Source organism: Suncus etruscus, chromosome 11 (assembly GCF_024139225.1).
Source record: "Suncus etruscus isolate mSunEtr1 chromosome 11, mSunEtr1.pri.cur, whole genome shotgun sequence".
Lineage (NCBI taxonomy): Eukaryota > Metazoa > Chordata > Mammalia > Eulipotyphla > Soricidae > Suncus > Suncus etruscus.
Window position 1 is genome coordinate 32,587,371 of NC_064858.1, and position 14,426 is coordinate 32,601,796.

General features: G+C 39.3%; 1 protein-coding gene across 1 annotated transcript in view; it reads right to left on the reverse strand.

Annotated features, from left to right (window-relative positions):
- Positions 1–14,426, reverse strand: part of PTPRO (protein tyrosine phosphatase receptor type O) — a 265,396-nt gene that overhangs the window by 24,939 nt on the left and 226,031 nt on the right. Inside the window, exons 18-19 of the mRNA XM_049783694.1 lie at positions 10,407–10,442; positions 5,796–5,877 (exon numbers count right to left, since the gene is read on the reverse strand). Of these exons, the coding sequence (XP_049639651.1) occupies positions 5,796–5,877; positions 10,407–10,442 (118 nt within the window). The remainder of the gene's footprint in view (positions 1–5,795; positions 5,878–10,406; positions 10,443–14,426) is intronic.

Below are 14,426 nucleotides of genomic sequence, written 5' to 3' on the forward strand. Positions count from 1 at the left end.
GCCATTGGATTTAGCTAGGCCTGTGAAGTCAGTCATCTTAATACCCTCTTGCATTCCTCTGAGAGTAGCAAATACTTTTTCTCTATAAGCTTCTATAAATAATGCTATGGGAAAAGTGTGAGAAGCATCTTGAAATCAGGGAGAGGAGGGGAGCACTACATATGTATTTTGCACATAGATGAAGACAGGATGAAACTTGGCTGAGGAATTGGGGGCCAGGAGGAATTATGGTCTTGGAAGTGCCTGGGAGGTGGTCAAATGAAAAGGAAGTGAGTCAGCTCAGTGGGTAACTATTGAGCAAATGTGAATCAAAACATACAATCAAAACCTGTGTATTTAACAGGCTTTTTGGTAGAAACTTGTGTTTTCTTACCAGAGCATGTGGACAATAATTATATAGTTAATTTCTCATACTCTAAGAACAAAGGTAAATGGGAAAAGTGCTTTGTAAAAAATAATATTAAATATATCAGGGGCCGGCGAGGTGGCGCTAGAGGTAAGGTGTCTGCCTTGCAAGTGCTAGCCAAGGAAAGGACCATTGTTCGATCCCCCCAGCGTCCCATATGGTTCCCCCAAGCCAGGGGCAATTTCTTTTTTTTTTTTTTTTTTTTGGTTTTTGGGCCACACCCTGTGAGGCTCAGGGGTTACTCCTGGCTATGCGCTCAGAAGTTGCTCCTGGCTTCTTGGGGGACCATATGGGACGCCGGGGGATCGAACCGCGGTCCGTCCTAGGTTAGCACAGGCAAGGCAGGCACCTTACCTCCAGCGCCACCGCCCGGCCCCAAGGGGCAATTTCTGAGCGCATAGCCAGGAGTAACCCCTGAGCATCAAATGGGTGTGGCCCGAAAAAATAAAAATCAAACAAAAATATATCTCCAATACATAGTATAATATTAAATTTTACATATCCACTTGGCCAGGCTATAATACCAAGTGATTTGAACCAACATCAATCTTCTTGCATAAGGCACATTTTAGATCTTATTATTTTCATAAGTTCTACAACTCGCAATGCCCAGGGATCTGGACCTTTCCAGAAAGAACTCAATAAAACATGAACATGGACAAGCAATGGCATGAGGTGCTAGAAATTGAACTTAGGGACTTGTACATACCAGGTATGTGCTCTGCTACTTACATCATCTTCCTACCCATCCTGATTCTCTTCTGGATTCTCAGGTAGGGAGGTTGTGCCAAACTTGGCAGTGCTCAGAGGCTATTCTGCCTTTGTTCTCAGGAGTGAACAGAGCCTGGGGATTCACAGGGAACTGTGTATGATGTCTAATTAGAGTCAGCTGTATGTATGGCAAATATCTCAAGCCTTGTATTACCCCTCTGGTCCTCTATACACTTTTTTTTCATGGTTTTTGGGTCACACCCGGCAGTGCTCAAGGGTTATTCCTGGCTCCAGGCTCAGAAATTGCTCCTGGCAGGCATGGGGGACCATATGGGGCACCGGGATTCAAACTGATGACCTCCTGCATGAAGGGCAAACACCTTACTTCCATGCTATCTCTCCTGCCCCTCCTCTATACACTTTTAAATAAGAGAATTTTGAGTAAAGGAGATAACCCCTCTAACAGTAATATGGTTGGGGGCTTTACAATTAGCTGAGGAACTTGAAAAAAGAATTTGTACATGGCAGTGCCTTCTGTTTCTCCAAGGTGGAAGGATTCTGCTTTCAGGCTGCCTTGGACTTAGCCAGCAAATTCAACTCTTCCCTCAGCCCATGCTAAGAATATCAGTTTCTGTGATGATGTGTAAGTCAATTCCTTAAAATAAATTTCTCCATTTCACCCATTCCCTAATATATTATATTACCAGGTATATGTATATATACAACACATTGTTGGCTACCGTGACTGACTCAGTGGTTACTTTTGCAAAACTCCCTGCCATTTTTTCAGTGCTAAGTGCTGTTTGCTATAAGCCCATATACCAACAGGAAAAAGGCAACCTTCAAGTAATAAGTAACTTCTCAGCCTAGGGGAGGAAGACACTGCCTGATACCATGGAGCCAAGTCTCCCTATTACTTACATTCCTGAGTTAATAGCTAAACCTCATCGCCCTATGTGACAGAGCTTACCCCACCATAAAACCTGCTGAGAGTTCCGGAAAGTGGTCTGCAAACCCTACTTTAGGGTCATAGGGCAATTCCTTGAAAGCTGCTGACTTAAGAGTGCTTGTAAGATTGTCACTGCTTCTCCCTCCCTTTTGGAAAATGATTTACTGCCTTTGTTTCATGGCTTTCGCGCCAAAAAGTATGATTGACACCACCTTTTGCCTGCCCCCTTCTCCTTCCCTATATAAGAGATGCAGGACCCTAACAAAGTCACCTTTGAACGGTCTAATCGTCTAAGGTCATTATTACTAACCTCTCTCAGATTTTTACAGGTGTGGTTGTGCTTCTAGCCCTGCTAAATAAAGGTGCGGTCGTCTGTGAGCCTCTCAACTGATTCCTACTGGCCGGGCCCCTCCGGGGGGCTTGCAGAACCCCACAACACATAAATTATATTTCTCCCCATCCTATTGATTTAAATATGTATCTATTTTTATATATAGATAATCAAGGAAGACCAACAAGCATATAAATCCTATTTGTTCTGCAGAACACTAATTGATATATACAACAAATATATACTAATCCCACAGTCAGGATTTTATTAGTGACAATTACTGATTCAGGAAAATGTTTTGTTGGGTAGGACTGTCTCACTTGTCACAGAATATTTAATATCTCTGTATATCTCTCCATGAAATATCACTAATATCACTAGCGGCTTCCTCCTTAGTCTTTAGGACAACTGAAATCACTCCCACACGTTCCCACACCCCCTTCTCTGTGAGCGATTTTGACCCAGTTAATACATTCCTTTCTTCACATATCCTCGAAAATGAGTTTGGGTGTGTTTAATTGTATGCCTGTATGCCTTATGTATAAAAACTCATAGTAGATCATAGTAATGTGAACCCTAAACAAAAGTTTCCCTCAACTTCTCTTTTCCCTAACCTCTTCCTTTGAGATGTAAAAACCCACTGAATAGTTGCTTTTGCATATGACTTGACCTTCTCCCACCTGGAATTGGGAGTCAATAAAGAAGGGAGTCTGGTTTGGGGCTGGAGAGAGAACAAGAGAGAGCATGGCAGAAGCAGCACTTGGCAGAGAGAGGCCATGAGGCAGAAAATGCATGAAGCAAATATCAGGCTGACTTTGATGAATCTGTCCTAACTTAAGTCTTCTTGGATAAAAAGCTCCCACTTCCTCGGGTTAGCCCTGTGGTTTTCATTAAGAGCTAACCTGTTCTTTTACATATATATGTAATACTTACATTATATTATATATCAGATATATAATATCTTTATGTAAGCACCATGATTACAAGCATAATTGTTGGGTTTCAATTATATAAAAGAACACCCTCTTTCACCAGTGCATCCTTCCACCACCAATACCTCTCATCTCCCTCCTTTCCCACTCCCTGCCTATATTCAAGACAGGCATTCTATTTCTCTCACTGTCTACCATTGTCATGTTAGTTGTTAATGTAGTCATTTCTCTAACTGCACTCACCACTCTTTGTGGTAAGCTTCACATCGTGGACTGGTTCTTCCAGCCCTCATCTCTATTGTCTCTGGGTATTATTCTTTTATTTTTCTTAAATTCTACAGATGAATGAGACTATTTTGTGTTTCTCTCTCTCTCTCTCTCTCTCTCTCTCTCTCTCTCTCTTTCTCTCTCTCTCTGGCTTATTTCACTCAGCATAATAGTTTTCATGTCTATCCATGTATAAGAAAATTTCATGACTTCATTTTTCCTGAATAGTATACCATTGTGTATATGTACCACAGCTTCTTTAATCACTCATCTGTTGTCAGGCATCTGGGTTGTTTCCAGGTTCTGGCTATTGTAAATAGCGCTGCATGAGTATAATTTTGTAGAAGGCATTTTTGTATTGTGTTTTTGTGTTTGTAGGGTACAGCCCTAGGACTGGTATTGCTGGATCATATGGGAGCTCAATTACCCATCGAATTGTCAGAGCTGGCCTTTGCTGATGTGATTCTGCAGCTAAACTGAGTAGACATACGACTGAGATTAGCCAAACAGAAACTTTCCTTTTATATTTCTAAACTCATACAAGAGAGTCAATAGTTTCCTTTGTAAACCCTGGTGTAGACAACATGAACACTCAGGAGGCTGGTGGTGCTCATGGTTTTCAACTCTGGGAAAGAATGTAGTTTGTAGTAACAGAAAGTGAGGGTGGACCAGAGAAGGAAGCAGAAATAAAATTATAATAAAGAGATCTCCACAAGAGTGAGTCACCCGTCTCCAATAAGCTGCTCCTGCCTGCCTATCTTCCCAGGGTTGACCTGTTCAACTCTTCCTTTGATTAGACAAGATCACTTAATATCGTTGGAGCAAATTCACTTTTGCCTCATTTAAACTGGTTTGTATTTGTCATTTGCAAGTAAAACTATAATTTTATTATAAAATGATTCATTGTTTTTGAAAATAATGATTTAACTCAGCAGCAGAGGAATAGTTACCCAGAAGACTGATGTCACAACTTTCATCACCATTATCAGAGTAACCTAGTTCTTCATGAATTCATGAATTCTGGCTTGCATTTGGTTACAGAAAGATTCCACTTTCCATTCATCTGTTTGTCTAAAATGCTGTCCTCATAGATCTCTAACTGAAATTCATATTTTCATCTTTGGGAGGCAGCATTAGGGGGTGGCACCACCATTTCTTGCACCTTTGTAAGAAATTGTAAGAAAGATGCACCTTTGTACCTTGCTTGCAATGACTAACTCAAAGATTCAAATTGATAGTCATCAGGTCATACATATATTTGGAAAGAAGGATCTTCTCCTTTACTCCCTTTTAGACTATCCACCTCAAGCTGACTTTGGCTTTCTGCAGACCAGGGTTGTACTTGGCTGAAACCAAAAGAAATGAGATGAGGAAAGTGAAGCTCCATTTTGCTTTCTCCTGCAAAGCTTTAGAGCTGCTCTATTTATCCACAAGCAAAAACACTAAGATGCCTTAACATACAAGTTCCAATGTTTAGAAAATTACCTTACCCTGAAACACAGGCAATAAGCCTAGTGGAGAAACTGGAGGGATGTTGGGTCTCCCAATTATTGGAAGCCACAGAATTCTAAAGAAGAGCATCACTCACTGCAGGAACCTCAGCTTCCTTAGCACATGGGCTCCAACTCAATAAGACTGGCTTCACAAAATAGAGAGTTAGCCTTTACACAATGCACCCTTCTCAACATATTCTACAACTTCTCTAGAGAAAGCAAACCAAACCTGTCTGGAAAATATTGATTAGAAGATCAAGTAGTCATGCCCCACACTCAGGCCCTTTTTTTCCCCCTATTTTACAATGAGAATATGCTCCTTCTTCCATTCCCACCTTGTGTGTCTAGAATAGCAGAAATAATGTACCACATAGAAACTTCCAGAAATGCTATGCATGTGTCAGGTCTCCAGACTCAGAATTGCTTCCCTGGCACGTCCTTAGTCATTGCTTTGAGTGTCATGATGGTACATGCAACTGTGCTGTCCTTTCCTATTCATCTGAGCCAACCAATCTCTCTCCTCCCCCCTGTATTTTATATCCTCATTCTGAACCAACTGATCCTACTCCCCCAAAATAAGAATCACTTTTGGGTTATGACTGTCTCATACATGTCCTCTTTCTATGAGCTGGAGGTGACAACAGGTCAACCTGTCATTCACCCAAATCCTTTTTTACGTAAGATGGAGGAACTCTCAATCACTCACCTCAAACTGAAGAGAAAACTTATAGTCAGAATCTTTGGCCATATCCTTGATGTAGGTGTCAAAGTCATCTAGTTGAACTGGGCTGTGTCAAACAGAGAAATATGATGTCAAAGACCTTGCTTCTTAGTTACACACCATACTGACCATTTGATGAGTAAAACATACATCACTACTCAATGGATATTCCTCTTTGTTATTGCTACTAAACTTAGCTAGCATATTGTAATTGAAAAAAAAAAAAGCAGGATCATTTCAAGTCACAGAGAGAAGATGTACAGGCCAAAGAAGAAATTAACATCTGACATATTGGTCTTGGATTTCTAATATCCGGCAATGTGAGAACTTGAAGTTTTGCTTTTGAAGTTACTAAATCTATGGTTCTTTGTTATGGCAGCTCTAGCAAACTAATATACAACTGAAGTACTACTTATAAAATGTAAAGTAAGATAAAAAAGTCATATATCTTCCTTCCATTCTCCCTCCCTCCCTTCGTTCCCTCCCTCCCTTCCTCCCTTCTTTCCTTCCTTCCTCCCTCCCTCCCCCTTCCTTCCTTCCTTCCTTCCTTCATTCTTTCCTTCCTTCCTTTTTTCCTTCCTTCCTTCTTTCCTTCCTTCATTCCTTTCTTCCTTCCTTCCCTCCCTTCCTCCCTTCCCTCCTTCCCGTCCTTCCTTCCTTCCTTCCTCCCTCCCTCCCTCCTTCCCACCCTCCTTTCCTCCCTCCCTCTCTCCCTCTCTCCCTCCCTCCTTCCTTCCTTCCTTCCTTCCTTCCTTCCTTTCTTCCCTCCTTCCCGTCCTTCCTTCCTTCCTTCCTTCCTTCCTTCCTTCCTTCCTTCCTTCCTTCCTTCCTTCTTTCTTTCTTTTTTCTTTTTTCTTTATTTATTTATTTTTTTTATTATGAGAACAAAGATGCAAAGAAAGAGGACAAGGTAAAGTTACAGTGGAAGGACAATCACCCATAACATAATTCTCAGAAGTCCCCTTGCTGATATCTTAACTTTGAAATTTCAGCCAAAGAACTTTAAGATAAATAAGACAGAATCCATGTACAATTACTTTGTCACTCAAGTCCCCAAGATTGTAACACATTATAATATTTCTTAACAGCACACAAGGCAATCTAAAGCCATAAAACTTACGTAACTCCTTAAACAGTAGAGGCATAGTATTTTTAATATTTCCATGTACATGCATATTAGCTTAAGTTAACCTCAACTTTCTTTTTTCCTTTGTTCACACCTGAGAATACATAGGAGTTACTCTTGAATCAGAGTTTAGGGGTCTAGTTTAGGGTCCTAGAGGTCTTAAGGGGTCATATGTGGAGCTGGGGATTGAACCGAAGTCAGCTACATACAAGGCAAATACCCTACTCACTGTACTATTGCTCTGATCCCTGAACAGAATTCTTTACAAAAATAAGAAACTATTCTGCTAGCTATGCCATCTACAGAGCAAAAATAGGATTGGTGGTGTAAAGAATGTTACTGGAAAGGATTCAATGCCTCATTTTACTGGTACTATGCATGGCTGTAAAAATTATTGCAATGGTTCAGAAATACATTTCAAGAAATGTTCTCAATTCTTGTTGTATGTGAAAAATAATAATTTTGGGAGGTTTGGGCCACACCTGCTGGTGCTCAGAGGTTACTCCTGGCTCTGCATTCAGGAATCTCTCCTGGCAGGATCAGGAGACCTTATGGGATGCCAGTGATCAAACCATGGTTGGCTACATGCAAGGCTAAGCTCCCTACCCACTGTGCTATTGCTCTGGCCTGAATAAGAAGAATTTTTAATATTTTCCAAAACGATTTATCTCTGCCAGAGCCTGCTAAAAAGACTTCTCTTGCCTGTTCCTGAGCTTCATCCGAAAAAATTTTCTCTGGCGTTTCATCTATCTTCTTTTTTCTCTCTTTCTCTTTTTTAAATAACATCTTTATTTAAGCACTATGATTACAAACATATTTGTAGTTGGGTCTCAGTTATAAAACAAGAACACCCCCTTCACCAGTGCAACCTTCCCACCACCAGTGCCTTTCATCTAGCTTTTTACCTTGCCACAGCTCAGAATCAACCTTTCCCTCGGATTTGTAACCCAGCTTGGAACTGCCTGCCAGTTGTTTTATGTCTTATTAGCAAATTTATACTTTGATCAATGCTTAAAGTTCTTGACAATCCAATCTGATAGATTAATTTGTTTAGATTATAGTGAATTTTGTCATTTATTTAGGTTTTTGAACCATATCAGCGGATGCTTAAGACTTAATTCTGGCTCTACCCCCAGGCATTTCTTCTGCCAGGCTCAGGGGAGCTACATTGGATATTGAGGATCAACCCCTCGTTGGCTTCATGAAAGGAAAATGTCCAAATAATGTCTTAATGCTCTGGCCCCAAAATTTTAGTAGACTTAAAGAGCATGATGCCTTCCTTAAAATATACTTGCACATTACAAAAGCTCTATATATTAAAGTCTTTGAAGTACACTTGTTTTTTTGCTCTACAATTCCAAGGAGAGGTGTCAAACACAATCCACTAGCTTCAGATGAGCAGTCAAGATCAGATCCAGGGAGCAACAGAACAACAGAACCCTTAGAAAGTCAGGCAGGAAGGGCTTTTTCTACTCATCCTTGCCATCTGTCCAATAAAATGGAAAACTTAGCACTCCTGGCTAGTGAGCACTGCGTTGACCTCATTATTATTATTATTTTTTGATGTTTTGGTTTTGGGGCCACACCTGGTGTCGCTCAGAGGTTACTTCTGACTATGCACTCAGAAATCACTCCTGGCTTGGGGGACTATATGGGATGCCAGGGGATTGAACTACGGTCCGTCCTAGGGTAGCTTTGGCACTTGCACCACTCTGCTCTGCCCCCCCCCCCGGTATTATATTTAAACATTCTGGCCATTAGCTTGGGAGAATGGAATTCTGAACAAGTATGACTTATCAGAGAGAATAGTTATGATCAGACAAACAAAAGTTAGGTGAATGAGAAAAAAGAAACAAAGGAAGGAATAGCAAGTTGAAAAATCAATATAAGGGTGAGAGAAGTGCAGGAGGAAAAGAAGTAAGATGGGGGAAGTAAAGATCAGTGAGCCCAAGATTTAGAGGGAAAGGGAAAGATAAAAGGAGAGGAAGGGTGGAGTGAAAATGAACGGGGTCAGAAAATGGGAATTTAGAAGACATGGTAGGGATGGTCCTGGAGAGGCATTTAGAATGGAAGAGAAAAGGTAAAGAGAAGGGTTGGGAAGAACTTAAATAAAAGGCTTTTAGAGAAGAAAGATTTAAATGAAAACATAAAGAGTTATGCTGATTTGGCTTGTGGTTTTGAGGTTTTGGCCTGTGGGCAGGTACCTTCAACCCTCTTCCAACTTCTGCCCACATCCTGTTTCTGCTCCTCATCTCTGTCTGACTCTGGGAGTACTAAGTGTCACTGGATTTTTTTCCATCCTCTGGCTCCTCTTTCCAATGCCCCTTCACCTCACTGAATCACCCAACCAAATAGCTTTGGGAATCAGTCCCTTTTCATCAAATCAGTCCTCCCAGGTAAAAGTGCCTTGCTCGGTTCTCTTCCCCATCACCTAATTTAGGGCATTGGTGCAGTTTATTTGAAATAGATTTAGAAAATAATAATTCTATCTATATAGAGTTGACATAATTTAAAACATCACTCACATCTAAATAAAAATCACTTTGCCTTAAAATTTTTCATATTATTTACCCCATGATTTCTTCCTATTAGTATAGATGCATAGAGTTGCTTCAAACTCTTAATTGCCTCCTTAAATTAATTTACTAGTAGTCTATTCTCAGCAAGAATAATTTCCATTTATAGGAATGGTGCATTCTTTAGATGTAGAATTTTAACTAGAAACCTGTAGGGAATAATCTAATTAGCTTTTGGAAATTAACTGATGGTAATTTTTACCCATCAGAACCATAATTTTCACAACTGAACAGCTGAGTCGATAAGTAAAACCACAGACTAGCTACTTATCCTTTCATATTGTTGTAAGGATTTTCTGAGACCATATTTACTCAAAGTATTTATTGTAGCATCATCAAATGGAGTTAAAGCCTTTTCCTGCAGTTAGCATAGCATTTCAAAATGCAAAATGGCAAAGGTTTTTGTAGCATTTGGATGCAGCTAAATATTACATTTTCACCCAGATTTAGCTTAGTTGACTTCCATAATTGTAAATAACCTATTCCTTTCCCATATTCACAAGGCGAGGCTATTTCCTCTTTTTTTTTTTTTTTGTTTTTTGGGCCACACCCGTTTGATGCTCAGGGGTTACTCCTGGCTAAGCGCTTAGAAATTGCCCCTGGCTTGGGGGGACCATATGGGACGCCAAGGGATCGAACCGTGGTCCTTCCTTGGCTAGTGCTTGCAAGGCAGACACCTTACCTCTAGCGCCACCTCACTAGCCCCTATTTCCTCTTTTTTTTACAAGGTCTCTGGGATATGTACAAAGTGATGCATGCCATCCACATGTTAGCACACCAACATGTAGTAGACTATCTCTAGAATAGACATTTGCCTTTTTATTGAGAATCCCTACTTTGGAATATTATTATCAAGAACATTTTCATTTAAATGAAATAGTGAGGAAAACTTACTTAGTCAGTTTCCTCTTCTTTAAACCATTTTTACTCCTGAGAATTAAGAAGAAAAGACAAAAAGGCAAAAAGATTGATTGACATAATTATAAAAACCAAGTTTTAAAAAATTATATGTGCACCTCAATTGCATTTAAGTTTCATTAAACATACCTTAGTTTGTTTAATTACTTTTCCTTAAAAGATTATACTTATACTTAAGGGTAATTTCAGATTCATTTTAACTATATTGTTAGACTGTAAGAATAGTATCTGCTGAACCTCATATTTTATATTTTCCAAGAACTGATATCTAGAACTGATATTTAACCTCTTCCTCTTATTAAGTTGCTAAAGTATCTCATCATAAATAAACAGAAGTATCTGAAACATGACTATTCCATTTTCTAAAGTCAGTAAAGAAAAATTTGGAGAATGAAAGTGAGAAGCTATGATGGAAGGTGAAAATGTTAGTTCTTTTAATTTTCTCTTTGGTTAAATAAAAAAATTTAAAAAATTTTCTCTTTGGGAAGATGAGTAGAGTTTGGGGCCACACCTGGAGGTGCTCAGGGGATATTCTTGGCTTTATGCTCAGGAGTGGACCCTGGCCATTCTTGGAGAATAGATGTGGTGACACTCTTTCAAAATGGTGTTACAAGATGCAAGGTAAGCACCCTGACCTCTGTACTATTTCTTTGGCCCTTTGTTAGTTATTGATATCTTGATTAAAGACTAAAATAATTCTGTTCAAGCATTCTGTCAGAAACTTAAATTTATGTTCAGTACAGGCATTGCTTATAGAAGTCTACTATTGCTTTGTTCTTAATAGTTGAAGTAACTTAAAATGAGAATTTTACTTCTTACCTTCTTGTTCTTACTAGTCTGTATATCTCTCTGATCACCCCCCAATGTAATACAGACATTTATGTCAGTTAATTATATTTTAGAGGGTTAGTGATGGTAAACCTTTAGGCAATTCTCAAAGGCCTTTAAATACTGGTGAAAATAACTGGACATTCAGAAAATAACAGCCAATAATTAATCACCAGTTATGATCTTCCTAGACTCACATGCTAGCATCCTTTTATTGAAGATAACGAATCTCTGCATATGTCCCATTTCCACAATCTTTAGTAGAATGAAGCCTCTTTCTTCTACTAATGATTTTCTTCATGGTATGGACATGTGTGCCTCCCTGCTAAGTTATTATTTGTCCTCTGTGCTGAACCTGGTTAATGGCATGCACATTTCATAGGCGAATAAGTTCTTGTTGAATTAGAACAAAATACTTTGCTATGCCACCCTCACAATTTGATGTAATAATTTGGTTATGGAATTGAAAGGTTTAGCTTAAAGTGGTGTGGGGAAAGGAGAATTATTTTGTGGAATTAAAGTAAGGCAGGATAAAAACTGGAAGGAAATAGCCATCCAGAAAGGGGGCTTTATGGAACTAAGTAGCTGTCATTTTTTCACATGTTCCTCTCTTTTTTATTCCCTTTTGCATCTTTTGTCTTCTACAATTTGATTTTAGAGATGAAAGATACTCCAATCTTTCCTTTGCTTGACCCCTCTCCTCTCCAAAAACAAACAAAAAACCCAACCTGTTGGACAGATGAGCTAAGGATGTGTATTGGAATGTGCTTCAGTGCTCCTCCAAAAGATTTCTATTTATCAGAAAAATCTAAGGATTCTTAATGACTTTCAAAACTTCCTAGGTAATATAAATTAGATCCATCCTTTCTTTGGGATGCCAAACCCAGAACTCAGCAACTTATTTAGTACTTTAGAAGGAAATCTGGATTTAAATAGCACCAGGAGTTGAACACAAAAGGCCCAACAGGAATTAGATTTGTTCATGGATTCGCTCCAAAATCCCAAATTTTCCAGGTTCATACCTGGAGAGAATGTGTGACTTTTAATTTTTGCAACCTCTCATTCTCCGACAGGTGCTATTGCTTAGTTGTCTGGACCTCTAGAATGGGTTTACTTATACAACAAGCAACTTCACGCTTTTGTTCCCTATTTAGAATTGAACATTGCTCTTATCATCAAAGCAAGGCTCAGATAGTTTTCTTGTTAGGTTTTAATTCCGAAATAATAGTATTGCCAATTCCAAAAAAGGAAATAGAATAGAATAGAATGTATGCAACCTCTCTGTGAGCCCCTTCAATGATTTCCATCTGATTTTTTTGTTTGTTTTTGGGTCACACCTAGCAGCACTCAGGGGTTTCTCCTGGCTCTCAGAAGTTGATTCTAGCAGGCACAGGGGACCATATGGGATGTTGGGATTCAAACCACCGTCTGTCCTGAATTAGCTGCTTGCAAGGCAAATGTCCTACCACTGTGCTATCTCTCTGGCCTGATTCTCATCGATTTTTAAGGAAAAATTTCCTCTCTTTATGCTGCTGGAAATGCCTGGGGCTTTTTTAAGAGGACACATTTTGTGTGATTTCCTCTATTGCATGTACAAGGTTTTGACTTCTGTCCCCAGCATTGTATGCCTTCATCACCAGCAAGTGGACGTGGCTCTGATAGCTCCTGAGCACTGCAGGCTGGGGATCCTACTAGAAAAATGCCTTTTTTATTGACTTGATACTCAGCTTTTATGATGGTAATTTAGCTAACTTGAAGAATTCTACGTTTTGTGTAGGAGAAGCATAGTGCTTTATCAAAGCAGAATGCTAACACTAATAGTGTTGGTAAAGCCAGGAGGCCACCAACATATTTTGTGACTGGGAATGAAATTAAGAGAGGGGGGAAGTGTCCTATCCAATTTTGCAGGAAACTGGAAACAAAATGTACGTGGGAGGTGCCACTGGATAAATTCAGTTGTGATATTAAGCTGCTACTATATGACAGCTGTGTCCGGAGCTGATTCATGGAGACAAGCACATTCTTTCTCTTATTCATGAGCTGAATGAACTTTAAAGAGAGTACACAATTCTGTCATGGTTTACATTAATTATTCTGTCTAGTGTATGTGTTCCTTATTTGTGCACAGCTTTTACCATTCCCCTTGGGCTTCCAGAAGATTCCAAAGGTAGTGTTTCACTGCCCTGGCAAGACTGAATGATGAGAGTCCACCGCAGTGCACAGATTTTGCTTATATTTTCTGGAATGTCCTAATTTCAAGATGAAAATCAGAGGGAAAAAATAACTTTTAAACATGCAAAGCTGCTAAGCAACTTTTATTTTGGTACATTTTGGAAATATCTAGAATGTATATAATTTAACAGTGAATTTTGTGGACAACATTCAGAGTATCATCATCTTGTTATAAAAAGATTTTCTGGGTAACTGCTAAATACTCCTATCAGACAGACAGACATACGATTTTTTTATTTTTTAGGGGTCAAACCCTGAGGCACTCAGGACTTACTTCTGGCTCTAGTCTGAGACCATTCCTGGTGGATTTAGGGAAGGGAGGTCATATTGGGGTGCTGGAAGATCTAACTTGGGTCAGCCACAAGCAAGGTCAGAGCTTTACCTGTTGTACTATCTATCGTTCAACCCTTTACAAATAGCTTATGTGCATACAAGAGCAAGCACATATTTCAATTTTTCCTCTTGTATGTGGGAAGAGGTAAAACCATAATGATTTCTATGCTTGATGCACCCTTCATCTGTTCATCTGAGTTATGACAGTCTTGGAAAACTAGCCAGACAGGAAATCATTCTAAAGAGCTATATTAAAACTATGGCAAAACATGGGGTTTTGAATGATAAAAAATGAAAACACCGAATCCTCTTGATCTCCAATTTTAGGAGCACCTTTCACTCTTTCTCAAACTACTAGAAATTCATCCCCAGTCTTAAAATAGTTTTCAGAGTTACTGCATTCAAGTATTTAGACATTTAAATAGAACATGAGGACAACCTGGTAGTAAATAAAATCAGTAATCATCTCCCAGAATGCAGAGTGAATTAGAAAAATGAAGCCATTTTCTTTGACCAGGAAGAACCAGTTGAGATTGTTCAAGTCAGAAATCTTGGCAAATGAGCTCAAATCTTGAGACTTAGCAGAGAGAGCATGACTCTCCA